Consider the following 27,952-nt stretch of genomic DNA (forward strand, 5'->3'; position numbering starts at 1 on the left):
AGAAAACATCCCCCACACCATTACACCACCACCACCAGCCTGCACAGTGGTAACAAGGCATGATGGATCCATGTTCTCATTCTGTTTACGCCAAATTCTGACTCTACCATCTGAATGTCTCAACAGAAATCGAGACTCATCAGACCAGGCAACATTTTTCCAGTCTTCAACTGTCCAATTTTGGTGAGCTCGTGCAAATTGTAGCTTCTTTTTCCTATTTGTAGTGGAGATGAGTGGAACCCGGTGGGGTCTTCTGCTGTTGTAGCCCATCCGCCTCAAGGTTGTGTGTGTTGTGGCTTCACAAATGCTTTGCTGCATACCTCGGGTGTAACGAGTGTTTATTTCAGTCAAAGTTGCTCTTCTATCAGCTTGAATCAGTCGGCCCATTCTCCTCTGACCTCTAGCATCAACAAGGCATTTTCGCCCACAGGACTGCCGCATACTGGAGGTTTTTCCCTTTTCTCACCATTCTTTGTAAACCCTAGAAATGGTTGTGCGTGAAAATCCGAGTAACTGAGCAGATTGTGAAATACTCAGACCGGCCCGTCTGGCACCAACAACCATGCCACGCTCAAAATTGCTTAAATCACCTTTCTTTCCCATTCTGACATTCAGTTTGGAGTTCAGGAGATTGTCTTGACCAGGACCACACCCCTAAATGCGTTGAAGCAACTGCCATGTGATTGGTTGATAAGATAATTGCATTAATGAGAAAATGAACAGGTGTTCCTAATAATCCTTTAGGTGAGTGTATATTCAAATAGAAAAGAGTTATTTTAAATTGTAATAATATTTCACAATATTACTTTTTTTACTTTATTTTTGATCAAATAAATGCAGTATTGGTGAGCAGAAGAAAATTCTTTAAAAAAAAATTAAAACCTTTGAACGTTTAAAACACCCTAAAATTGAGTAGTTTTATAATAGTTGAATAGTAGTTACATTAACAATTTCAGTCAAATATTTTTGTATATTGAGGGTTAACAGCTGACATACAGTAGGACACACAACTTTGAACTCACCTTGGCGATCTGCACGCACCAGTTTAACAGAGTCTGTGAGCTGATTTTGTCCTTATTCTCCCGTACGTAATCCAGCAGGCAGCCGAAAGGCATAATCTGGGTTATGAGCTGGATGTTGGACGTGAGGCATATTCCCAACAGACGACACACGTGAGGATGATCCACACCGGCCATCACATATGCCTCCTGAAACATTAAAATACAAGTTTTAAAAGCAGGGTCATCAGGGACAATTGTTAAACATTAGTAAACATGGCATGATACCCACATCCAAGATCTCTTTGTTGGCTTTGGGAGATGCGACCTCTCTCAAAACTTTGATAGCAACAGGAATTTTCACATCCTCACCCTCTGGAATCCACAATCCCTAGGAGAAAAGCATGTAAGACTTTGGAAATATTTCTTAGAACTTCCATGTTGGCTGAGGACTTTTTAAGTTCTCGACTTCTGTCATTTAAATCAGGAAATTCAGGAGAAAATATAGGGAATGTGTGTTCGTGAATATGGTCCATCTGTTTACTTTAAATGTCTCAGTTACACATCTAATACATCAAAGAGATATTAGGTCTGATGAATTACTGTCGTGTGCTTTTTATTCATAATTGTACCTTAAAGACTGTGCCAAACGCTCCGGACCCAAGGACTTTTATTTTCTTCAGTTCTGTTTCCTTTAGGATGCGAAGGAGAGCCTGGTTGGGCGCTTCACCACTGGGAGTCAGCGGTTCGACCAACTTAAGAATCAAGTAAATATGGTTAGATTGGGGGTCCATTCATGTTGTTTAATCTGTGATACACTTTTAGGGCTTACCTCTCTCTCCTGAAGGAGGCGCCTCAGGGTCCTCTTTCGTTGGATGTGTCGTCGGCGGAAGATGACGAAGATGAACAGCATGAGGACCATAATCATCAGCATGACTCCGACAATGCCAGCCGCCACTACAGGCATGTGAGAGCTAGAGAGAAGATATCACGACATTTACCTTCATAAAAACATCTCATATGAATCCCCTGAACTTAAAGTCAGCAAATGAAACATATTCCTTGAGTAAAAACTTAAAGGAATAGTTCACCCAAAAAGGAAAATTAGCCCATAATTTACTCACCCTCAAGCCATCCTAGGTGTATATGACATTCTTCTTTCAGACAAATACAATCAGTTATATTAAAAAATCTCCTGGCTAATCCAAGCTTTATAATGACAGTGCATAGCAGCACAAAATTTGAAGCCCAAAAAAGTGCATCCATCCATTATAAAAGTAATCCACACGGCTCCGGGGGATAATAAAGGCCGCCTTATGTATTCAACTTACGAAGAAAGTGTAATGCCTCGCGCAGTTCAAAACGTTTACACTACGTCCGACATCATCGCAGTTACTTTTTCCGAATTCGTAAGGCGGTCCATCTGGAAGCTAGATATTTGACTTCTTGTTTAAAATAGATATTTTTCTTTCAAAAACCCTATCGGTTCGCTTCAGAAAGCCTTTATTAATCCCCCGGAGCCATGTGGAGCACTTTCATAATGGATGGATACACTTTTTTGGGCTTCAGATTTCGGGCTGCCATTCAATGCCATTATAAAGCTTGGAAGAGCCAGGTCATTTTTTTTATATAACTCTTTAATTTTATTAATTTAGAACAGACTGATTGTAAAAAAAAGTTAGATTTTTTTTTTAATTAACCCCTAGGAGTCTGAGCTGTTTTGGGGCCCTTTAGAAGTTTTGACATGCTCTGACATTGGTGCATTTTTCAGTTGCTTATAAACACATTAATGGCAAAAGTGTAATTACACTGTATTCAGCACAAACTGGGCTACCATAATATGTGAGCAACATGTATGTACATGCTTGTATTTTTGAGAGAATAATGTTTATGCATAATTTTTGAAAAAACAAAAAAAAATGTTTTAAAATTAAGGCTTCAAAACACACAATAGATATGTGTTCACAAGACCTTTGATTATTGGGTGTTTTTGCATTGAGTTTTTGCTTCAAAATGATGAGAGAATCATTGAGCCTACTCATTCACATAAAACAATATATTCATTTACATTTTGTAAAACACTTTCTTTACTCAGGCCTTATGCGAGTAGGCGTGAACGACACATGAATAATAATGTGATCCCTCCTGAGAAACAAAATACCTGCATAATTATGAGCTGCATAATGAATGAGCTTCAGGTAGGCCTACTAGATTTTAGGTTTACTAGATAAGTACAGTAACGTAGTTCCATTTCAGTCGGTCACGTTCGACGTACGTCGGAACTGACCGACGAATTGGGATCTGTTTCCAGAGACCGACCTACTTCGAGTGATTAAAACGAGCCAATGGACATTGGCATGCGGTTCACACATTCCACGCACCGCCCCGCAGCGCGGGTATAAATACGGAAGTGGAATACCGCATCATTGCTTTTCAACTTCGGAGCCGAACGGTTTGCTGTATCAAGCTGTTTCTACGAAGAGTGTTTAGACAAGTCTCGAGGAGGATCGCTCTCTTACCTGGGTGCTGGTGTGACGGCGTGAGTCAGCGAGTGGCCGCTGCAACATACACTTGTTCCTGTGTTGGTTGGCTGGGCGTTTCCGTTCTTTGAGTGCTCACATGCAGGCTTGCAATCGGACTGCTGTGAGCCGCGGCCATCTCCCTGAGTGCTTCAGCACTTCTAAAAGAGCATTTCCTTCTAAAAGAGCAACACGGTTTGACCCTGCGTCTTTTTCAAGATGTCACTCAAACCGTGTGTTTCTGGATGCGGTTGTTTCCTGTCATCATTTGACGGCCACGATCTCTCTCGCATATAAACATGTGAGATTGCTTTCGTGGTTGATCCATGCTCTCTCAGAAGAGCATGGTCACGTCGGCGCGTTGTTCGTCTCACCTTTCTCGTAAGGGCTTGAGCGTTCAGCGCGCCGTGTGCCGTCTCGCGCCGGCTAATAGCGGGGGTTGTCACGGCAACCCAGCGCGTCACTCTGTGCTCTGATGCGCGGTCGAGACTATGAAACCTCAAACGGGGTTGAGTCCCTTCGCTTATTCCCCGATCTAGTTTCTTTTCTGGGGCCCCAGAAAAGGATTACTTTGGCTAATAAGCGTTGGTGGCCTGAGGATTACAGAGGGGCTTCCCCGCAGAGTACATCTCTTCGGGCCTCCACTCCTCTATCGCATCACGAGCGTGCTGAGACTTTGTTTGTGGGTGGTTCATGTTCTCTCACGAGAACATGACCACGTCGGCGCGTTGTTCACCTTGCTCTTTCATAGGGGCTAGATTGTTCAGCGCACCGTGTGCCGTCAAGTCTGACGGCCACGCTCATTGTCTCACATGCCTGCTGGTAGTTTACAGATGGGATTGCTGGTCCTTTTTAAAAAAAAAAAAAAAAAAAAAATAGGATCTAGCGTTTCATTTGGCGCTCTGGCGGAGGACAGATGTCAATTGCTGCATCGGAGAGAGGGCTGTTATGCGCTGGAAATGATAATGCTGAGTTTCCCACTATAATGGTGTGTGCTCATGCTGAATCAAATTCAGAGTTGACAGCAATGCTTTCCGGGGTGGCTGCCCGGATGTGCATTGGAAAAATTTAACAGCATGGAACTATTTGGTGTCAAAATATGGAACACCAAAAGGGCCATAACCTGTATAAGTTTTTCCCTCTCTCACTGCCCTCTGTCCTGCATGCATGAGGGTAGTCCCGACCCAGGGGTTATGCAGGAATTGCGTGCGGTGATGGACCTCGCTCTCCGGGTGACGAAAGTCACTGCACGCTCCCTGGGTCAATTAAAAAAAATTAATAAAAAAAAAAAAAAACCTGCCCCGACGACCAGCTGCTGCCTACACCCGGTCGTCGGCCACAGCACCTCCATCTGCTTGTCGCCGAGGGCGCCACCCTGCGTCCGCCTCCACCCAGGCAGCAGGTGGCCGGGCGCAAGGGAGGTGCCCAACCCGTCCAGGGTCCCGCGAGCCTGCTAGCAAGCACAAGGGCAAGCGACCCTGAAACGGGCAGCCCAGCGAGAGAGGAATTGCTCGGGGAGACGGTGTCCGCACCCCTCCCTCCCCTGGAGGAGGACCGGGGGGAGAATATTTTTTTTTTGGTTTCGGTCCTGCCGCTGGCTCCCCGGAGTCCAGCGGTACCCACATTCTCAGAGCAGTTTCTTCCCTCCCTGAGCCCCGAGAGGGACAGGTTGGCAGTGTGCGACGCCCCCGGGCCTTGCCACTCCTTTCCTCCCCTCTCACCCCTCGCCAGGGGGCAGCAGATTGGGCACCGAGGACGCCCCCCGGGCCTTCTCACCCACTCTCTGCCCCACCTGGAGTATTCAGGCAACACTCCGGGCCTCCCGAGTCGGGTCTGAATACTCCACCTCGCTGCCTTACCCCGGGTACGTCTGTGGTGCCGTTGGTCCCGCTAGTTCGGTCTCTGGGGGCCTGGTTAGGTCTCCCCAGGCCGTCTCGCTGGCTCATCCGTACCATCAGATTCGGCTATGCGATTCAATTCGCACGCCGGCCTCCCAAGTACAGGGGCATCCTCTTCACCTCCGTGCGGAGCAGCGATGCCCATGTCTTGCGGTCCGAGATCGATGCCCTGCTGGCGAGGGCGCGATCGAGCCGGTTCCTCCTGCCGATATGAGGTCGGGGTTCTACAGCCCCTACTTCATTGTACCCAAGAAAGGGGGTGGGTTAAGGCCAATCTTGGACCTGCACATTCTGAATCGGGCCCTGCACAAGCTCCCGTTCAAAATGTTAACGCAGAAACGCATTTTCCAATGCATCCGTCCCCGAGATTGGTTCGCAGCGATCGACCTGAAGGACGCGTACTTTCATGTCTCTATCCTTCCTCGACACAGACCGTTCCTACGCTTTGCGTTCGAGGGGAAGGCATATCAGTACAAAGTCTTGCCCTTCGGGCTGTCCCTGTCGCCTCGCATCTTCACGAAGGTCGTCGAGGCAGCCATTGTTCCGCTCAGAGAACGCGGCGTTCGCTTACTCAACTATCGCGACGACTGGCTGATACTCGCCCAGTCTCGGGAGCAGTTGTGCGAACACAGGGACATGGTGCTCAGTCACCTCAGCCCGTTGGGACTTCGGGTCAACCGAGAGAAGAGCAAACTCTGCCCCGCACAGAGGATCTCTTATCTCGGTATGGAGCTGGATTCGGTCAGCCGGACAGCGCACCTCACTCCAGAGCGCGTCCGGTCTGTGTTGAACTGCTTGAATACGTTCAAAGGCAGGACAGCGGTCCCACTGAAATTCTTTCAGAGGCTCCTGGGGCATATGGCATCTGCAGCCGCGGTAACGCCGCTCGGATTGCTTCATATGAGACCGCTTCAACGCTGGTTGCACGACCGAGTCCTGAGTTGGGCGTGGCAGAGCGGTCAGTACCGGGTCTTAGTTACTCCTTACTGTCGCCAAACCTTCAGTCCGTGGTCAGACCCCTCGTTTCTCCGGGCCGGAGTGTCCCTAGAACAGGTGTCGAGGCATGCTGTGGTCTTCACGGATGCCTCATCCACGGGCTGGGGGGCCACGTACAACGGGCACGCAGTTTTGGGTCTGTGGACGGGGCCCCAACTGCGTTGGCATATCAATTGCCTAGAGTTACTGGCGGTACGTCTTGCCCTGGCCCGGTTCAAGAAGTCGCTTGGGGGCAAGCACGTACTGGTCCATTCGGACAGCACTGCGGCCGCTGCGTACATCAACCGTCAAGGTGGTCTACGCTCCCGTTGCATGCTCCGGCTCGCCCGCCATCTCCTCCTGTGGAGTCAGAAGTTTGTGAGGTCATGCCATTCACATCCCAGGTGCGCTGAACCAGACAGCCGACGAGCTCTCTCGCCAGTCGACACCTCCGGGCAAATGGCGACTCCACCCCCGGAGCGTCCAGCTGATATGGGACCACTTTGGAGTTGCACAGGAAGACCTGTTCGCTTCTCCGGACTCAACCCATTGCCAGTGGTACAACTCCCTGACCGGAGGTACCTTAGGCACAGATGCACTGGCGCACAGCTGGCCCCGGGACCTACGCAAATATGCGTTTCCCCCAGTGAGCCTTCTCGCACAGACACTGTGCAAGGTCAGGGAGGACGCGGAGCAGGTCTTGTTAGTTGCGCCCTACTGGCCCAACCGGACCTGGTTCCCAGAACTCACACTCCTCGCGACAGCCCCTCCCTGGCCGATCCCCCTGAGGAAGGACCTGCTTTCTCAGGGGCAGGGCACTCTATGGCACCCGCGTCCAGACCTCTGGAATCTCCATGTCTGGTCCCTGGACGGGACGCGGAGGTTCTAGGTGGCCTACCACAAGCAGTGGTAGACACCATCGCTTTAGCTAGAGCCCCCTCTATGAGGCGCCTCTACTCTCTGAAGTGGAACCTGTTCGTCGAGTGGTGCTCTTCCCACCGGGAAAACCCCCGAAGGTGTTCGATTAACGTTGTGCTTTCCTTCCTGCAGGATGGGCTGGAGCGAAGGCTGTCTCCCTCCACCCTCAAAGTATACGTCGCAGCAATAGCGGCGTATCACGATGCAGTAGACGGTAAATCCTTAGGTAAGCACGACTTAATCGTCAGGTTCCTCAGAGGTGCGAGGAGACTAAATCCTCCTCGTTCTACCTCGTTACCCTCTTGGGACTTAGCCCTGGTGCTCAGAGCACTTCAGGGTCCTCCATTTGAACCTTTGCAGTCTGTTGAGCTAAAAATCCTGTCCATGAAGACAGTTCTCCTGATTGCATTGGCTTCAATCAAGAGGGTAGGGGACCTGCATGCACTCTCGGTCGACGAATCGTGCCTAGAATTCGGGCCGGCCAACTCTCATGTTGTCCTGAGACCCTGGCCTGGATACGTGCCCAAGGTTCCTACCACTCCCTTACGGGACCAGGTGGTGAACCTGCAAGCGCTGCCTTCGGAGGAGGCAGACCCAGCCCTAGCTTTGTTATGTCCCGTCCGCGCTCTTCGCGCTTACGTTGACCGGACTCAGAGCTTCAGATCCTCACAGCAGCTCTTCATCTGTTACGGAGGCCAGCAGAAGGGAAAGGCTGTCTCCAAGCAGAGGTTGGTCCACTGGATAGTGGATGCCATTGTCTTGGCTTACCAGTCCCAAGACATACCTTGCCCGTTCGGGTTGCGAGCACACTCAACAAGGAGTGTTTCTTCTTCCTGGGCGTTGGCTCAAGGCGCCTCACTGACAGATATATGTAGAGCTGCGGGCTGGGCGACACCTAACACGTTCGCTAGATTTTATAGCCTCCGTGTAGAGCCGGTATCTTCCCGCATTCTCGCCCCCAGTGGCCAGCAGCGCTAAGTGCCCGTTCTAAGTGTCGGCTTGCATACGCCACTCCCGCCCTCTGGGCTGGATACGTGCGTCTATTTTGCTCCAGTCGTGTTCCCCGAAATTCGGCTAACCCTGTGAGTTCCTCCGTCACCCCTTCGGTGTCAGACGTGGCGGCCGTCTGATGCCAGGCCTGCACCCGTATGCTTGTGGAACGTGTGTGTAGGCTGGGTTCCATATGTTGCGGTCCCCTCAAGGCTACCCCATATGTGTATTTTCCACGGTACCAGCTACCCTACTCGGCTAGCCCCGTGTCTTTCCCTCGACAGAGCTTCCTCTGTCGTCTCTGGCTGTGTTCTTCCCCCCCTGGAACCAGGTTGGGTCCACTCCAGAGACTGCCATTTGTTGCACTACCCTGTTAGGTTAGTCCTTATGTGTATTCCACCTCTCCTTCCATTGAAGGATGTGGTCCGCAGCGTACCATCTCCCGAGACGGGCACGCTTTCCCAGCGTTATCCAATAGTCACGCTTAGTGGGTCTTGCAGGAACAGCAGTGACTGTCCTTCCCTGCCCGGAGCCCTGACTCCCACTCTAACATAGGAGTGGTCCAGCGAGCTCAGGCAGGACGCTGGAAGGGCCAGCCTCCTGGCATGTTGGTAGGGATCCCAATTCGTCGGTCAGTTCTGACGTACGTCGAACGTGACCGACTGAAAGGGAACGTCTCGGTTACGTATGTAACCCTCGTTCCCTGATGGAGGGAACGGAGACGTACGTCCCGTCGCCAGGTGCTGTGCTTCAGCTGAAGGCCGAGTCACTTATCTCGGCTCCTCAGTTGAAAAGCAATGATGCGGTATTCCACTTCCGTATTTATACCCGCGCTGCGGGGCGGTGCGTGGAATGTGTGAACCGCATGCCAATGTCCATTGGCTCGTTTTAATCACTCGAAGTAGGTTGGTCTCTGGAAACAGATCCCAATTCGTCGGTCAGTTCCGACGTACGTCTCCGTTCCCTCTATCAGGGAACGAGGGTTACATACGTAACCGAGACGTTTTTTACTTAAAGTTTTTACTTAAAGCAAGCTAAATTAACTGCCAAAAAAGAAACAAGATTTCAATCAGAAATGTTTTTGAAAGAAGAGCTTAAAAAAACGAATATTGTGACACTGAACCCAATTCAATATTCAATAAATACAAATAACTGAATAATTGCTAATGATGAATGTTATAAGTAAAATATTTGGGATTTAAAACAACATAATGCAATGCAATTATGATTTCAAATAGTATCTGGTGACTTAAGGTTGATTGGGACACTTTTTCCCAGTCATTTCAATGGCAAATATTTTCTGAATCATTTGTAAACGATCAAATAGCCTACAAACAATACTCAAATATCATTTCGAGCTTCAGTCAGAAACACTTGAAATGCACGAGCCAGCGCTAAGGCTATTGTCTGCTATATTGGTATCAAATATACTAATATATTTATTATACCGGTCTGTTATATTATATAAAATATTAAAAACATTGATTAAAATTAAGATACAATTTATACAAAACGAAATTCAGTTTAAAGAAAGCAATTAACTTTCTAAAAAACAAACAAAAAACAAAAACATAGGGTATAATATTTAAACATCAATATGAAGCAAAATTCGTTTTAAAAACATTGATTAAAATTAAGATACAATTTATACAAAACGAAATTCACTGTAAAAAAGGCAATTAATACTCAAATATCATTTTCATCTTAAGTTCATTTATGAGACGCGTGCAATGCAGCGCTAAGGCTATTGTCTGTTATATTGACTTCTTATAAAATAAGAAGCAACTATATTAGTTTTTTGTTGATTAAAATTAAGATACAATTTATACAACACGAAAACAGGCCAAATAAATCTTGTCTAAACAGTCTTGCGTCATGTTGCATCAGGATTTATATTTAAACAGTCTTTTTGCATTTAATATTCACAGATGTTAACTGAATAAACTTAGCCTACCACAATCAACCCAGAATCAGCTTTCTGTGAGGAGAATTATTCCAGGATTATTACTCAAGGCGTCTCAAAGCGATGCATCTGAACCATAGCTTCACTTGATCTGTTTGTATGAGTTGATGTGTGTGTGGGCGTCGACGCATGGATTGCCTGTATTTGAATCTGAATGAGCACGCGATCTGTGGGCGTGGCCGCATTAGCGGATAATGAGTCAGTAATGAGTCGACTGATATCTCCCACAGATTACATAAACACAGAATATTTGTTTTCGTTTTGATTTACATGATTTAAAACCTGACATTTCAACGTTTCTTTAGACATATGTCTCATGTTTGTGTGTCAAGTTTTCACTAAGCTACAGGTCATTTTCTGAAGAGAATCAGATTAGACATCATTGAGAGAGAGGCTGAAGATCATTGCATCATGTTTGTTTCCCTTATTTTGCAAAAAGCACAACAATTTTATTGTTTCATCTGTGTTCATATTTAGCATTTATTCTTGATTTGCTTGACGCCAATTACATTTCTATGACTTATGTAGTTTATGTAGTCTAACAACAACTCATAAACTACTGTACCCTTTTGGTTCACAACCTTCCAGTCCTGGTCCACTGCACCTATAATAACAAACATTTAACAATTAGAGAGGTAGTCTATTTTGTGAACCCATAGTATTATATTTCTGCTTGCTTAAACCAACTGGATTCTGAACCAATATATAAATATCAATATATATAATTTATATGATTTAAATAATAATACTTATAATAATATTAAATTCAATTTGCTTTAATAATAATAATAATAATAATTATTATTATTATAAGCAATATTTACTTTTTAATGTAATAAAAATCTCAGTGAAACACTGGAATAATGATAATATACCAGTTGTGGAAAAATAATAATAGTAATTGTTACTATAATAACTATAATCATTATTATCCAAGAAGGTTTAACTTGTTCCTACCCTTGCGTGCAGTTAGGATGGCATGGCTGACACTGTCCGGTTTTGTCTGGGTACGTCCAAACAAGTCGGTTATTAAGGCCTTGCACACCTTGAGCACACTGTGTGACGCAGTGTGATCCGTCTTTGAAGTGAGCACATTCAGTACACTGATCAGCTCCCTAGAAAGAGAGAAACAACATTCACATTGTCAACATTTCATAGGTCTGACCTCTATTGGTTATTAGTAAACTACCATTACTAGTTTACACACAGATTTGAACATTTTCTGATGAAAATGTGAGTGATGGTTGTCAGTGTGTCGCTCAAACAAGATTTTTTTTTTTTTTCAGGCTGAAATTGCAAGTTTGATCTATTAGAAAAGTAATATCACACCTCTCCTCAACAAGTTGTGTGATTTTAGGTGTCACTGATGATTTACACCACCATTAGGGGTTTGCTCAAATCCCTAGTTTAGATCCCTAGCAAGTGTGTGCAAGCGTCATTATTAATAATATAATTTATGTGTGCGTTGAAAGATACATATGACATACCGGCCCAGAGCAGCTTGCTGTCCCGTTCATAATCTTGCATTCAGGGTCACATTCCAAACACACGTTCTCTGACATGTACTCGCGGGGGTCTCTGTAGAAACATTAGAGTGCAACAGTTAGTTTCCGGAAGTGAAAAGAAAAAAAAAAACAATTAACCCCATAGGGAAATTGATTTTTAACGACAACTCATAAGCCTTTAAAGGCAGACCTTTCACAAGTTCACACTTACATATAATCAGATAGAGTTAAGGTTATGCATATTTGGCATGCTGTCGGAGGTGAGGGCCCTGAGCTCAGAATTTGGCCCAAACCCCGAGTACCCCCCATCCCAGGTTAGGACAGGACAGGAATAGTTAGAAGTGAAGAGATGGGGTGGTGGAGGGATGCTAAAAACTGTTAAATCTGCTGTATATATACTTCTTATCACGCTAATTGAGTTGATTAACTGAATGTGCCTGTGTTAATTTCACATAATGATTAATAGCTGAATTTGTGGTGAAAAACTACATTACCCATGATGCTGTACAGAGAATTCCACCAATCAGAGAGTTGCAACAAGCAAATAGCACCAAAAGAGCTTGCAGTAAACTCCCATGAAGCACAGAAAATTACATAATGGAGTCATTGGTTGACTTGGTTCATGGCTTATAATGCTTTAACTATGACTTTTATCAAATCCCTATGGGAAAAATGAATGGAAAATATACTTCCGGAACCAATGCTGTTGATTGAGCACTAATGCACTAACCCACGAAGGCACATGCAAATCTGTTGTAATTCATATTAAATGCATTAATCAAACAATTAACAGGCTTTCTACTTTTTTTAATCATAAGAAAACAACTTATCAATTGTCAATATTTAATAAGAGATGTCAAATGGACTAAATGTTGGACACTCACCCATCCAGCAGGTTGCAGTGACTGACACAGTGCTCCCTACGGCTTACATGCTGACAGGAGACGCACATGGACGGCCCCGGACCCCAGCAGCCTTCCTCTCCACACATACTGTCACAGGTATTGTTCTGCTGCTCTGAAGAGCAAACAAGAGACTCTGTAACCTGACCTGACTGAACCCAAAATTGCTTGCCAACAAATGGGTTGTGTAAAATCGAAATACAGAATATTTGAATACAGTCCCGCACCACAGGTGTGCATTGCTGCGTTGTCTCCAGTTCGTATGTGCTGATTCTCAGATCTGAACAGCTTTGGCCAGTAGCTGCCATCAGCGTAACAAAGTTGAGGGTTGCTTCTGACCACCACGTCGCCGTCACTGATCTCCTTCAACGAACGCAGGCCGAGATATTCCAGGTGTGGAATGTTTAAGGCAGCAAAACTGACGCCACTGCATTCGTAGGAGGTGTAAAGAGAGGAACACTGGTTAAAGGTGAAGTGTTTATGATATCAAAAGGGGACCCACTTTATATTAGGTGGCCTTAACTACTATGTACTAACATTTTAATTAATCATTTGATACAATGCACTTATTGTGTACATACATGTTTTTACATTGTACTTACAGTTTAAAAAATACCTGCATGTAATTACATCTGTAATTAATTTCTGTAGTTACATTTGTAATTACACAGTTGACACTTCCCTTACACCTAAACTTACCCTTAAACTTACCCATACCACCACACCTGTCCCTAACCCTACCCGTACCCCACCTCAATATCAGCAAAGGTGTTTTGCAATACAATTTGAACACAGTAAGTACATTGTACTTATTTTTTGATGTAAGTACATAGTACTTAAGGCCACCTAATATAAAGTGGGACCTAAAAAGGTTTAATAAGCAGACAACATTAGTTATTTGTAAGTTGACATGATGAAACTCACTGTTGTTTAGTTCTTCCTCTGATGATTTCCAGGTTCTCAAAGGGACTGAGGGATTTGAGGTGTTTAGGCCAGTCTTGAATTAACAGAAACCCTGAGAAAAATAAAATGGCACTGGTAAATGAGGCACCTTAAAAGAATTTTAAGGTTTTATATGAATTGTGTGTGTGTGTGTGTGTGTGTGTGTGTGTGTGTGTGTGTGTGTGTGTGTGTGTGTGTGTGTGTGTGTGTGTGTGTGTGTGTGTGTGTGTGTGTGTGTGTGTGTGTGTGTGTGTGTGTGTGTATATATAAACACTGTTAACAGGTGAAGTGAATAACACTGATTATCTCTTCATCACGGCACCTGTTAGTGGGTGGGATATATTAAGCAGCAAGTGAACATTTTGTCCTCAAAGTTGATGTGTTAGAAGCAGGAAAAATGGGAAAGCGTAAGGATTTGAGGGAGAGTTTGACAAGGACCAAATTGTGATGGCTAGACGACGGGTCAGAGCATCTCCAAAACTGCAGCTCTTGTGGGCTGTTCCCGGTCTGCAGTGGTCAGTCAGTGTCTATCAAAAGTGGTCCAAGCAAGGAACAGTGGAGAACCGGCGACAGGGTCATGGGCGGCCAAGGCTCATTGATGCACGTGTGGAGCGAAGGCTGGCCCGTGTGGTCCGATCAAACAGACGAGCTCCCGTAGCTCAAATTGCTCAAGAAGTTAATGCTGGTTCTGATAGAAAGGTGTCAGAATACACAGTGCATCGCAGTTTGTTGCGTATGGGGCGGCATAGCCACAGACCAGTCAGGGTGCCCTTGCTGACCCCTGTCCACTGCCGAAAGCGCCAACAGTGGACATGTGAGCATCAGAACTGAACCATGGAGCAATGGAAGAAGGTGGCCTGGTCAGACGAATCACGTTTTCTTTTACATCTTGTGGATTACCTGGGGAACACATGGCACCAGGATGCACTATGGGAAGAAGGCAAGCCGACGGAGGCAGTGTGATGCTTTGGGCAATGTTCTGCTGGGAAACCTCGGGTCCTGCCATCCATGTGGATGTTACTTTGACGTACCACCTACCTAAGCATTTTGCAGACCATGTACACCCTTTCATGGAAAAGGTATTCCCTGGTGGCTGTGGCTCTTTCAGCAGATAATGCGCCTGCCACAAAGCAAAAATGGTTCAGGAATGGTTTGAGGAGCACAACAACGAGTTTGAGGTGTTGACTTGGCCTCCAAATTCCCCAGATCTCAATCCAATCGAGCATCTGTGGGATGTGCTGAAGAAACAAGTCCGATCCATGGAGGCTCCACCTCGCAACTGACAGGAATTAAAGGATCTGCTGCTAACATCTTGGTCCCAGTTACCACAGCACACCTTCAAGGGTCTGGTGGAGTCCATGACATTACATGACCACCTTGCTAATATTGTGTTGATTCCCTTTTTCTGCCAAAACAGCCCTGACCCGTCGAGGCATTTTCCCTGCTTCTAACACATGCACTTTGAGGACAAAATGTTCACTTACTGCCTAATATATCCAACCCACTTACCTAATGTTATGCCTGATCGATGTATATTATTGAGTTGTGTAGTTTACCTGATATTTCTTTGACTGTTTTGAAATAGTCGAGTTTCACAGGGTCCATGCTTAGAGTGTCTGTAAAAGCGTCCCTTGAAAAACATTTGTTAAAAAGGCATTAGATTGAATGTATTGCACGAAAAAGAGGTTGATTTCGTCTGTTGTCCATAAAATCTCACCCTTGAAAAGTCATCTTCATTATTGTAATGTGCCCATTTATTTTGGTGCAGTTGATAAATGAATCAATGTTGGTCGCGTTGACTGCGATGGTGTTAACAAGCGCCCCCGTTCCGAGACCATTACAGACTAAACCAAAGCACACACGGTCAACTCATTTCACATTTATTAGATATTCATGTCATGTAAATTATGTATATCAGAAATGACAGGAACATTAGTATTAACGTCTCGGTTACGTATGGTAACCCTCGTTCCCTGAAGGAGGGAACGGAGACGTACGTCGGACGTACCGACGAATTGGGATCACTTCTGGGAGCCCCTATCAGCTTCGAGCTATCTAGAACCGGCCAATGAACAATTGGCGTGCGAGATTTGCATCTCGCGCTCCGCCCCGCGCCGCGGGTATAAACAGGAAGCGAGAGCGAATGCACGCTGTTTTTCACTGAGGAGCCACACGTAGTGGCTCGACCTGCAGTGATGGTACAGCAACTGTGGCGACGGGACGTACGTCTCCGTTCCCTCCTTCAGGGAACGAGGGTTACCATACGTAACCGAGACGTTCCCATTCAGTCGGTCACGTTCGACGTACGTCGGACGTACCGACGAATTGGGATCCCCTATGGAAAACGCCATAGTTACTACCACTTCCAGCGCCCAGCGATGAGCCCCACAGACCCCGATCTGATGCGGGCGGGTAGGTTCACGCAGGGAGAGTCAAAGCTGCTGTTCCGCAAGACCCACTCAGCTGACTGTATTGGATAACGCTGGGAAGCGTGCCTGTGAAGGCAGCTGCGGAAGCCACATCATGCCCAGAGGGAGTAAACATGTGGAGAATACACGTATGGGCTGGCCGTGGGCAGCACAACATACGGAAGTCTCAGGGGTGGCCCCGGTCAATTAGGAGGGAGACAACACGAACCTGAGACGGCAGAGGAGCTCTGCCGAGGGAAAGACACGGGCTCGCCGTAGGGAGCCGTACCGTGGAAGAATACACATATGGGACCGCCGTGGGGGTCACTACATACGGAACCCAGCCTAACACAAGTTCCACCAATGCATACGAGTGTTAGACCTGGCGTCGAACGCTCCGCCACGTCCGACTGCCGCGGGTTGCGGAGGACTCAACAGGGTTCGCCGTTCCGGGGAACTCGACTGGAGCAGAATAAGCGCACGCATCCGTCTACCATAGGGGAGGGAATGGCGCAGCAAGCCGACACTGGAACGGGTACTTCGGTGTTACTGACTATGGGAAGTGAGCACACAGGAAGAGACCGGCTCTACACGGAGGCTATAGAATCTAGCGAACGTGTTAGGTGTCGCCCAGCCCGCAGCTCTACAAATATCTGTCAGCGAGGCGCCACGAGCCAGCGCCCAGGAAGAGGCAACACCCCTAGTGGAGTGGGCTCTTAACCCGAGCGGGCAGGGCACGTCTTGGGACTGATAAGCCAAGACGATGGCGTCCACTATCCAGTGGGCCATCCTCTGCTTGGAGACAGCCTTTCCCTTCTGCTGTCCTCCGTAACAGACGAAGAGCTGCTCTGAGGTCCTGAAGCTTTGCGTTCTGTCCACGTAAGTCCGGAGAGCACGGACGGGACAGAGAAAAGCTAGGGCTGGGTCTGCCTCCTCCGAAGGCAGCGCTTGCAGGCTCACCACTTGGTCCCGGAAGGGAGTAGTGGGAACCTTGGGCACGTATCCAGGCCGGGGTCTCATGATCACATGAGAGTTACCGGGCCCGAACACCAGGCACGATTCGTCGACCGAAAATGCCTGCAGGTCCCCTACCCTCTTGATGGAGGCCAACGCAATCAGGAGTATAGTCTTTAACGACAGGATTTTCAACTCGGCTGACTGCAGAGGCTCAAAGGGTTCTCTCTGTAGTGCAGTAAGCACCAGAGCTAAGTCCCAAGAGGGTATAGAGGGAGGACGAGGAGGATTTAATCTCCTCGCTCCCCTAAGGAACCTGACGATCAGATCGTGCTTACCTAGAGATTTTCCATCTACGAACTCATGATTAGCGGCGATAGCGGCGACATAGACCTTGAGGGTGGAGGGAGACAGCCTTCGCTCCAACCCATCTTGTAGAAAGGTAAGCACAGAAGCGATCGAACATCTTCGGGGGTCTTCTTGGCGGGAAGAGCACCAATCGACGAACAGGTTCCACTTCAACGCATAGAGGCGCCTCGTAGAGGGGGCTCTAGCGGAAGTGATGGTGTCAACTACCGCTTGTGGTAGGTCACCTAGAACCTCCGCGTCCCGTCCAGGGACCAGACATGGAGTTTCCAGAGGTCTGGACGCGGGTGCCATAGGGTGCCCCGTCTCTGAGTCAGGAGGTCCTGCCTCAGAGGAATGGGCCAGGGAGGTGCTGTCGCAAGGAGCACTAGTTCCGGGAACCAAGTCCGGTTGGGCCAATACGGAGCGACCAACAGGACCTGCTCCTCGTCCTCCCTGACTTTGCACAGAGTCTGCGCAAGAAGGCTCACTGGGGGAAACGCATACTTGCGTTCTTCCCGGGGCCAGCTGTGGGCCAGGGCATCCGACCCGAGGGTTCCCTCGGTCAAGGAATAAAACCACTGACAGTGGGTCGTCTCTGGGGAGGCAAACAGGTCTACCTGTGCGGCCCCGAAACGACTCCAGATTAGCTGGACCGCCTGGGGATGGAGTCGCCATTCTCCCGGAAGTTCCTGCTGACGTGACAGCTCGTCGGCCGCACAATTGAGCAGGCCCGGAATGTGAACAGCACGAAGCGACCTCAGATGCTTCTGACTCCATAAGAGGAGATGGCGGGCGAGTTGCGACATGCGACGGGAGCGTAGACCACCTTGTTTGTTGATGTACGCTACGGCCGCAGTGTTGTCCGTCCGGACCAGAACGTGCTTGCCTCTGAGCGGCACTTTGAAGCGGCTGAGTGCAAGACGAACTGCTAACAACTCGAGGCAATTGATATGCCATTGCAGCTGAGGCCCCGTCCACAGGCCCGAAGCTGCAAGCCCGTTGTACGTGGCACCCCAACCCGTGGATGAGGCATCCGTGGAGACAACGGAGTGCCTGGACACTTGTTCTAGGGGGACTCCCGCCCGGAGAAACAAAGGGTCCGACCACGGGCCGAAGGTTTGGCGGCACCTCGGAGTCACTTGGACGCGGAGGGAACCGCTGTGCCACGCCCATCTCGGGACTCGATCGTGTAGCCAGCGTTGAAGCGGTCTCATATGAAGCAATCCGAGCGGCGTTACTGCGGCTGCGGATGCCATATGCCCCAGGAGCCTCTGAAAATGTTTCAGTGGAACCGCTGTCCTGCCTTTGAATGAATTCAGGCAGTTCAACACCGACTGGACGCGCTCCTCGGTGAGGCGCGCAGTCATGGCGACCGAGTCCATCTCCATACCGAGAAAAGAGATCCTCTGCGTGGGGCAGAGTTTGCTCTTCTCCCAGTTGACCCGAAGTCCCAACTGGCTGAGGTGACTGAGCACCTTGTCCCTGTGTTCGCACAACTGCTCTCGTGACTGGGCAAGAATCAGCCAGTCGTCGAGGTAGTTGAGGATGCGAACACCATGCTCTCTCATGGGAGCAATGGCCGCCTCCGCAACCTTCGTAAAGACGCGGGGCGACAGGGACAGGCCGAAGGGTAAGACGCGGTACTGATATGCCCGTCCCTCGAACGCGAAGCGCAGAAAGGGCCGGTGTCGAGGGAGAATCGAGACATGAAAGTACGCGTCCTTCAGGTCGATCGCTGCAAACCAATCTTGGGGACGGATGCACCTGAAGATGCGCTTCTGCGTTAACATCGTGAACGGCAGCCTGTGAAGGGACCGGTTCAGGAATCGCAGGTCCAAGATCGGTCGTAACCCGCCGCCTTTCTTGGGTACAATGAAGTACGGGCTGTAGAACCCGGACCTCATATCGGCTTGAGGGACCGGCTCTATCGCGTCCTTCGCCAGTAGGACATCGATCTCCGCCCTGAGCACGGGGGCGTTCGCCTCCACTACAGTCGTGAAGTGAACGCCCCTGAACTTGGGGGGACGCCGGGCGAACTGAATCGCATAGCCGAGTCTGATGGTACGGATGAGCCACCGAGACGGGCTGGGAAGCGCTAGCCAGGCTCCCAGACTCCGAGCAAGGGGGACCATCGGCACCACAGACGTACCCGCAGCGGGGCAGCGAGGCGGAACGCAGGGATCCGGCTCGGACGGCATGGGAGCGGCCCGTAGCGGGATCTGAGTGTGCTGTGCAACACTTACCTGCATCCGCGGAGGGGACGTGCGAGTGTGGGGAGGCCGCTTGTGTGCGTCCCGACAGCCGGCGTCCCCTGCTGGCGAAGGGAGAGGTACTTGAGGGTGGCGAGGCATGGGAGCGTCGACCACCGCCAAGCGCGCTCTCTTGGCACCCAGAGATATTGGAAACTGCTCTTTTATTGATGTTTTGGGTGCCGCTGGCACTGGGGCCAGCGGCGGAACAGACAAACAAAAGATTCTCCCCCGGCCCTCCTCCGGGGGAAGGAGTGGTGCTGCAGCCATCTCCCTCCGAGCAGTTTCCTCCATCTCTGGGTGGCCCGTCTCAGGGTCGCTTGCGACGACGCTTGCCACCTGGCTTGGCAGCGGCCTGAGCGGGCTGGACATCCTTCCCACGGCCGGCCCCACGCCGTCGGCTGGTGGAAGGCTGCTGCGGTGCCTTGGCGGGGGCGGAGGCGGCGGCGGGTGGACGTCCTCGGCGACGAGTAGTCGGAGGCGCTGCCGCCGGCGGCGGGGTGGAGGCAGCAGCGGGCCGCCGGGGCAGGATGTGCTTGATCGCCTCCGTCTGCTTCTGGGCGGCCGAGAACTGCTGGGCGAAGCTCTCGACCGCGTCGCCGAACAACCCAGCTGACGAGATGGGGGAGTCCAGGAACCGATGTTTATCGGTCTCCCTCATATCAGCCAGGTTGAGCCAGAGATGACGCTCCTGGACCACAAGCGTGGACATCGCCTGACCGATGGAACGGGCGGTGACTTTCGTCGCCCGGAGGGCGAGGTCCGTCGCCGTCCGGAGCTCCCGGAGGAGCTCTGGGTCAGGCCTACCCTCGTGCATGTCAAGGAGCGCTTGGGCCTGGTGGACCTGAAGCAGCGCCATGCCATGCAAGGCGGACGCAGCCTGCCCGCAGGCCTTGTAAGCCTTCCCAGTCAGACTGGAAGAGAACTTACAGGCCCGGGACGGGAGACGCGGGTCACCGCGCCAGTTAGAGGCGGTCGCCGGACACAGTTGCATCGCGACGGCGCGCTCCACTGGCGGGATCCCCACGTAACCCTTGGCCGGTCCGCCGTCGAGAGTAGTGAGGGGGGAGGAGTCACTCGGCCGGTTTCTGGCAGAAAAAGGTGCCTTCCACGACCTCGTGAGCTCCTCATGCACCTCCGGGAAGAAAGGTGTCGGGGCGGGACGCTGAGAACCAGCGCGACCCACCCCGAGGAACCAATCGTCCAACCTAGAGGGTTCGGGACACGGTGGAGGGTTCCACTCGAGCCCAACCCTTTCGGCGGCCCGGGAAAGCATAGCAGCCATCTCAGGGTCCGGTGCAGCCGTTGCCACTCTCCCAGAGGGAGGCAGTACAACTGAACCTTCATCCCCCGAGGACTGAAACTCCCCCTCCGATGCAGCGATTGACATCTGTTCATCTGCTGGAGCTCCAAAAGTCACCACTGGTCTCCCGTGGGAGGGTCCAGCGGGTTCTCCTGGAGGCTCTACCGGCTGCGGAGCAGAGGGAATAGGGGCCTGCGGAGATTGACTCGGCGGGTTTGCCCTAAACGTGATCCTCAGATCACCCTGGCCATCCAAAGAAGCAGGTCCACCCGGGTTAGGGGCAGCCCTGGTTCGTGGGATGGGTAAGGGGACTCCCCCAGCCCGGAGGTAGGAGAGTCTCGATCTAAGCTCCGCGATAGTCATGTTCCCGCAGTGGGAACATGAACTATCCACAAACGCCGCCTCAACGTGCTGTATGCCCAAACACGTGAGACAGCGATTGTGACCGTCAGCAGGGGACAGGGAACGACCGCATCCAGAAACGCACGGGTGGTAAGACATCCTGAAAAGGACGGCACGTCACCCGTGAACTCTTTTTGTGAGGAAACGCTCTTGTGCTGAAGCACTCAGGGGGAAACGCGACAGCGCACGGGATTGTTGTGCAGCCCGTGCCTGTACTCAGCAGGAAAAACGCCCAACCAGACCAACAGGATTTGCTGTTGCTGTTAAAACAGCAGTTTTTCTCTGCTTGCAGAGGCAGCCGATGAGTCAGCGCGGATCCCGCTGGAATGTGCCGTCTCTCCAACACGCGTTTCCTGGATTCTCCGGTCTTCTAAATAACTTGCTGATAGCAGCGATAAACTCAAGCAGTGTAGCGTTGAGAGTCCTCTTCATCTGCCGTGTGGCTCCGAAGTGAATGACAGCGTGCATTCGCTCTCGCTTCCTGTTTATACCCGCGGCGCGGGGCGGAGCGCGAGATGCAAATCTCGCACGCCAATTGTTCATTGGCCGGTTCTAGATAGCTCGAAGCTGATAGGGGCTCCCAGAAGTGATCCCAATTCGTCGGTACGTCCGACGTACGTCGAACGTGACCGACTGAATGGGAACTATTAATGATGTTCCTGACCTTTTGGGCACAAGCCGTCACATTGTTTGCACTTCCTTATTCCGTTCTCCTCCACTTCATGCATGTTACTGCTGCAGGTTCGGACGCAGGCATCGTGATCAGTCACCACAAAGTTGTCTGGAGCAGAGAGAGGAGTTTGCAGTCATGTTTCAGTTAAATATCAATACTTCTCCTACTTAAATAAAACAAACAAAATAAAACAGACACAAATGAGAACTGGCATACAGTAAGAGTATACAGCTGTAAAGTGAACATGGATAGTATAGCTCTGATCATTTGGTCTTGAGAGAATTTGAGGAGAATTTTGAATGCAGACTTTGATATGAAAGACAGTTTGAGACAATAGCTATGTTTCCATCCACCTATTTTATGTGCATTTTGAGATATTACATAACACTGGACGGAAATGGCAAGTTGAGCACATTTTCCAAAAATGTGCTCAATTGAGGTGTATACATTTTTTATCTGATAAGACGACGTGCATAAACTACGGCATAAACAGCGTTTATTGTGTTTCGTCTATTTATGATGTAGGACAAAAGAGCCACAGTGGCTTCAATGATTGAAGAAACTTCCATTTTATTGCAGATATTTTATGCAATATTTCAATTTTGCGCATAAGTTAAATTCACAACTTTGAGTGGATACAAAGTGTTGACATCTCTTCTGAAACTCTAGAGGAGACGCATGAGATTATTGTGTTCTTTTGCAATATATATTTTATTTATACATTTTATTCATATATATTTATTAATAGGTCTACAGCAGTTTTCTAATGTTTTTACCTAAAATAAACCTCGACACCTCAGAGAACTTACAGTACTTCTTTGTTTACTTAGTAACCTCTGGGTGTGTCTTTGGTTGTATTTGCACACATAACTGATTAAAGGCCAGTGTTATTTTTTGCCTCTGGATAATGCTGGTGGTTGTTAAACACAATAGATGTATTTATTAGTCACTCCATGAGTTTTTGCTCTTATTTTTACAAACTCAAGGTTTTAATGGAAATAATTATTGTCAAAGAGATCTTAGTAATCAGACTTATAACAAAAAAAAAGCACAATTACAGGGGCACTGCTTCACACAGGTGGCTCCAAAGTTGTACTTCCCGTTGGGATTGGGAACAAGTTGGTGAGTGTTGGGGTCATACAGCATTAGACGTGGACACGCATCCTTGCACGTCCCATCATCCTGAAAGTCTCTGCAGGCCTGTAGAAGAAGAGACCATACACAGTAAACATACACAAAATATGTTCCAAAATATGATTAAGTATATACTAAATAACTCTAAATTGGGAAAAAAAACTAACAAATTGGTGATCAGAATTGATGATTATAATTTGGCTGAAATAAGAGTAATTAAAAGTAATACAAATAAAATAAATAATTAAGTTGTTAAGTAAATAAATATAATAATAATAACAAACTATATAATAAAATATTATATCATACAACATTAGTTTGTCATTTTAAATGTATAAAATATAAAACATATTTTCTTTGTAGGTTTAACACAATCAGCAGGTATAAGATGCTTAGAAAATATGCACCCTGTATGTTTACTTGTCATATCTTGTTGTGTTATACTAAACTTTATTCATACTTCATTTAACTCTTTCCCCGTCATTGATGAGAATTTCCGGCTTTCCGTATTTTCACTGTTATATGGGTATAAGGGGACGCTATTACACATCGAAACACAGGTGAAGAAGAAGCAGAAACAAGCGATAGCATATGTAAGAAGATGCATATGATCATCAAACAGCATATAAATGAAAACTGCCTAACGATACTGAATGAAATGTCGACCCAGGACAAGGTTTAGGACTGTGAAGCTTTGGGTTGTTGATGGACTCGATCCACTCCATGTGGGTTTTGATAATCATTCTGAATCTAATACAGTAGCCTTTGACAAAAGCGAAATTTTCTCAGCTTTTTGCTCAAATTTTTTTTTACGAAACTTACCCACTTTCAAGTGTTGATAAAAAAAGAATGCATGAAATTGAAAATGTGTTTTTTGTTTAAAAGCAGAGGGTGAAACTTTTGTGAAAATGATCATAAAGGCTAGGGCTGGCTGGCAACTTTTTTAAAAAGGCTGGCAGGGAAAGAGTTAAAATGTTAGATCTTTTATGATAAGACCATTTTTTACGGCAAGAGTGCTCCACTCACCAGACAGTCTGTGGCTCGGGGTCCAGTGCAGCCCGCAGCGCAGTGTTCACTGCAGCAGTCGATGGGTGTGGGACCCCTGCACCTCCGCGAGCACTGCTCAGCACAGTTCAACCGAGTCACTGACAGAGAAGATCAAAAAGCCTTTGTTAGGACATAGTTCACTCACACATATGCCTTTGGAGAATTACATGTACAACTGAATTTACAGGTCTGGCAGTTCTCTGGTCCTGGAGCCCAACACGATCCATTAAGGCATGCTGAGTCACATTGTGTGCCTGAGGTATGAAAGAAAGTGTTTGTTTTATGATTTAATTGAATACACATTTAACATTAGAAGTTTCTTCTGCTCACCAAGGATACATTTATTCGAAAAAAGCACCGTAAAAACAGAATTATTGTGAAATATTATTACAAATTAAAATGATAATAGTAATTCTAATGTATTATTCAAATGTAATTCATTCCTGTGATGCAAAGCTGAATTTTCAGCATCATTACTCCAGCCTTTAGTGTCACATGATCCTTCAGAAATCATTCTAATATGCTGATTTACTGCTCAAGAAACATTTACTATTATTACTAATGTTGAAAACAGATTTGCTGCTTTATATTTTTGTGGAAATCATGATATTTTTTCAGGACTCTTTGATGAATAGAAAGATTACAAATGACTGATTTATTAATGCATCCTTGCTGAATCAAAGTATTAATTTTCAAAAACGTTCAAAAATCTTGCTGAACCCAAATTTTTGAATGGAAAAATATTTGTTTCTGTTTTTAAAACTTTAAACACTTACACTGAGGGTCAGTCTCTCGCGAAAAATTCACATGAATGTCTTCCTGCGCAATGTCCAACCACTGTATGGTCTCCACATTGCAAAGCAAAGGATTGTGGACTATTTTAACCCCGCCTTTAAGAATTTCTGCCAGATAAAGAGGGGAAAACGGTTCACTGTAAATAGAACATGTAACTTCACATACAGTTCTAGGGCAGAAACGAGCAGCAATGAGCCTATGTGTTGTATGCTGTATGCTCGTGGATGCATAAATGTGCTTCTCATTCGTACTCTAAGTCACTTTGGATAAAAGCATCTGCTAAATGAGTAAATAAAATGTGCTTCTACCTGTGAGGCTTCTCATGCGCAGCTCTCTGAGGCCGCTGGTGATCCTGTTCTCTAAAGACTCATTCCTGTGTAAGTTTGACACCACGGCAAGGGCGTACTTGCCATCGTAGAGAGAATGTCCTCGAATGAGGCGTAGGTTTTCCAGTGGTATCACATCCACGAAGTTTATTCCTATAAGAACGTAGCCACCAACTTCTTCAATGCTCTGTGGGTATGAAACAGAAAGAATATTGTAGTCAGGCCCCCGAAAACCCATTTAAAAAGTCTCATATTTGTTTGTTCTACCTTCAGACTGTAAGGGAACCTATTATGCGCTTTTTCAAAGTCTTTATTTCGTTTTTTGGGTCAACTAGAATGGGGTTTTATGTTTGATTTTTCAAAAAACATTATTTTTCACATATTTTCCATTGTTGCAGCTCCTCTCTACCCAGTCTGTCAGTAATGGTCTGTTTAGTTCCTGTTTCTATAAAGCCCCTCCTTCTGAAAAGCTCAATGTGCTCTGATTGGTCGGCTGGACCAGTGTGTTGTGATTGGTCAAGTGCTTTGAGCATGTTTTGGAAATGTCACGCCACTTACCACTTACCACGCCCCCTCTATTTGAGTGAGTTGTGAGTGAGTTAACTTTATTGTCCCAAAAGGCGATTCTTTTTGTAGACAGCAGTATACATACATGATTCGTACAGCAACACAAATACACATTAAATAACACACTTTTATGATAAATAATTTAAAAACTTAATAGCAGCATTTTTATAGATTTACACAAGGGGAGTTTAAGTCTCCGACCCGATGGAAGCAATATAAATTCAGTGCACAATCGGAGGGCAAGGTCAGAAAGGACTAGCTGGCGTTCACACCGGACGCGATTCGCGCGAATAATTCGCACTAATCGCGCGAAGGTGGACGCGTGTACATTTTGAGTTTACTCGCGCGAATCGCGCGTGAAATTCGCGCGAATCGCGTGTGACATTTACTGCACAACAGATGCGAATTCGCGTCATGGGCGGGGCTTCCGCCAGCAGCTCGTCTCGTTGAGAAATGGCTGACATGGGCTGTGTTTACATGTCTTTTTTTTTGTTCATATCTACTGTTAATGTGTGACAAAACGTAGTTTTAAGACTTTTTCAGTCGATAATGTAGTTGTTTAAAGCTCAAATCTGTGGTTTATTTACATAAACAGTGCCTATTTGAACATTTTATCTGCCGTTGTCGGAGCTGTGAGCTCCAGCGGACAGCGCGCTCAGCGCACGTGAAAGCCGGCGAGGGCAACCTTTCCTCGGCCAGTCCTTCTGCCGTCTCCCGCTGGCTCTGATGTCTCTGTGGTGTGTCTCGAGCTATAATTCGTCTTGTAACGGCCGATCTTTGGTCTCATGGATCTATAATTTGTTCCCTGGCAAATCGTTTAGGCTGAGGGCAAAGATAAGTTTCATTACTTTATATTTTTAGGCTATAACTGTACGTTGCAGTTGTAACGTTAGCCTACTAGCACTGACTTTGAATGTTTGACTGCATTGTTGCTTTGTTTCATGTATAGCTTGTTATACATTACTGATACTTTTGTATTATTGATCATACATAAACTTGCATTTAACAAAAAGATACTGGGTTGTGTTTCATGTAATTTAATGTTATCACAGTGATAATCATATTGTCTGAACCAGATATCAATATACAGATTTTCTCTTCATTGTTGTCACTACTAGAGCAAGCTCCTGATTGGTTAACGCGGCGCGAAATATCCGCCAAAGTTCAGATTTTTCAACTCGCGCGTTCAAAACGCTCAAGTCGCGTCCTTCTCGCCGCCTCAATCGCGCGAATCGCGCGAATCTCGCCGCCTCATTCGCGCGAATCGCGCCGCAGAATGCCATTTCGCGTCTCTGCATTGACTTAACATGTAAATCACTCGCGCGAATCGCGCGAATCGCGTCCGGTGTGAACGCACCATTAGTCACCCAATATTCATAAATTTGTGTAATGGTCCTTAGATCAGTTCCAACAATCTTGCTGCACAATTTTACAATACTAGTCAACTTACTCTTGTTCCTGACATTTAAATTACCATACCAACAAATAATAGAGAAACTTAAGACAGATTCAATAAAACAGGAATAAAACAGTCTCATGAAAGAAGCATCCATATTAAAAGTTTGAAGTTTCCTCAAAAAATACATACGTTGAAAAGCTTTTCCTCTAATAATATCAGTATTTGCTTTGAATTTTAGTTTATCATCAAGTATAGTCCCTAAATATTTATACTGTTTGACCACATCTACTTGATGTCCCTTTATGACAACAGGTAGCACAGGTACAGAGTTCTTTTTACGGAAATCAATGGACATCTCTTTTGTTTTAGAAGCATTAATATTTAAAAAAGAATCCTCACACCATTGAATAAAATGATCAACCACTGGACCATGATTCCCATCTGACTCAGTGAGGAGAGACACAATCACAGAGTCTTCTGCGAATTTAACAATGTGTCTTCCTTCAAAAACACTACGACAATCATCAGTGTATAAAGAAAACAAAAGAGGGGATAAAACACAACCCTGAGGTGTACCAGTGGATGATACCAATGCATTAGACAACACACCATTAACACGCACTCTTTGGACTCTGTTGGTTAAAAAATCCACCAGCCAACACACAATGGCTGAGTCTAAATGAAAATGTTCAATAAGTTTCTTAGCCAAAATATGGGGCTGAACACAATTAAAAGCA

The 27,952-nt window shown here is 47.2% G+C and overlaps 1 protein-coding gene across 1 annotated transcript in view; it reads right to left on the bottom strand.

Moving 5' to 3' along the window:
* The window catches only part of LOC307120079 (epidermal growth factor receptor-like), a 58,329-nt gene that overhangs the window by 11,916 nt on the left and 18,461 nt on the right, over positions 1 to 27,952 (bottom strand). Inside the window, exons 3-20 of the mRNA XM_079806939.1 lie at positions 25,232 to 25,436; positions 24,905 to 25,030; positions 24,314 to 24,382; positions 24,108 to 24,226; positions 23,006 to 23,147; positions 21,939 to 22,055; positions 15,328 to 15,454; positions 15,167 to 15,240; positions 13,593 to 13,683; positions 12,896 to 13,095; positions 12,651 to 12,783; positions 11,749 to 11,839; positions 11,219 to 11,376; positions 10,827 to 10,865; positions 1,831 to 1,972; positions 1,631 to 1,753; positions 1,291 to 1,389; positions 1,023 to 1,208 (exon numbers count right to left, since the gene is read on the bottom strand). Coding sequence (XP_079663065.1) covers positions 1,023 to 1,208; positions 1,291 to 1,389; positions 1,631 to 1,753; positions 1,831 to 1,972; positions 10,827 to 10,865; positions 11,219 to 11,376; positions 11,749 to 11,839; positions 12,651 to 12,783; positions 12,896 to 13,095; positions 13,593 to 13,683; positions 15,167 to 15,240; positions 15,328 to 15,454; positions 21,939 to 22,055; positions 23,006 to 23,147; positions 24,108 to 24,226; positions 24,314 to 24,382; positions 24,905 to 25,030; positions 25,232 to 25,436 — 2,241 coding nt within the window. The remainder of the gene's footprint in view (positions 1 to 1,022; positions 1,209 to 1,290; positions 1,390 to 1,630; positions 1,754 to 1,830; positions 1,973 to 10,826; positions 10,866 to 11,218; positions 11,377 to 11,748; positions 11,840 to 12,650; positions 12,784 to 12,895; positions 13,096 to 13,592; positions 13,684 to 15,166; positions 15,241 to 15,327; positions 15,455 to 21,938; positions 22,056 to 23,005; positions 23,148 to 24,107; positions 24,227 to 24,313; positions 24,383 to 24,904; positions 25,031 to 25,231; positions 25,437 to 27,952) is intronic.

This window comes from Gobio gobio, assembly GCF_949357685.1.
Source record: "Gobio gobio genome assembly, chromosome: 23".
NCBI classification, from domain to species: Eukaryota; Metazoa; Chordata; class Actinopteri; order Cypriniformes; family Gobionidae; genus Gobio; species Gobio gobio.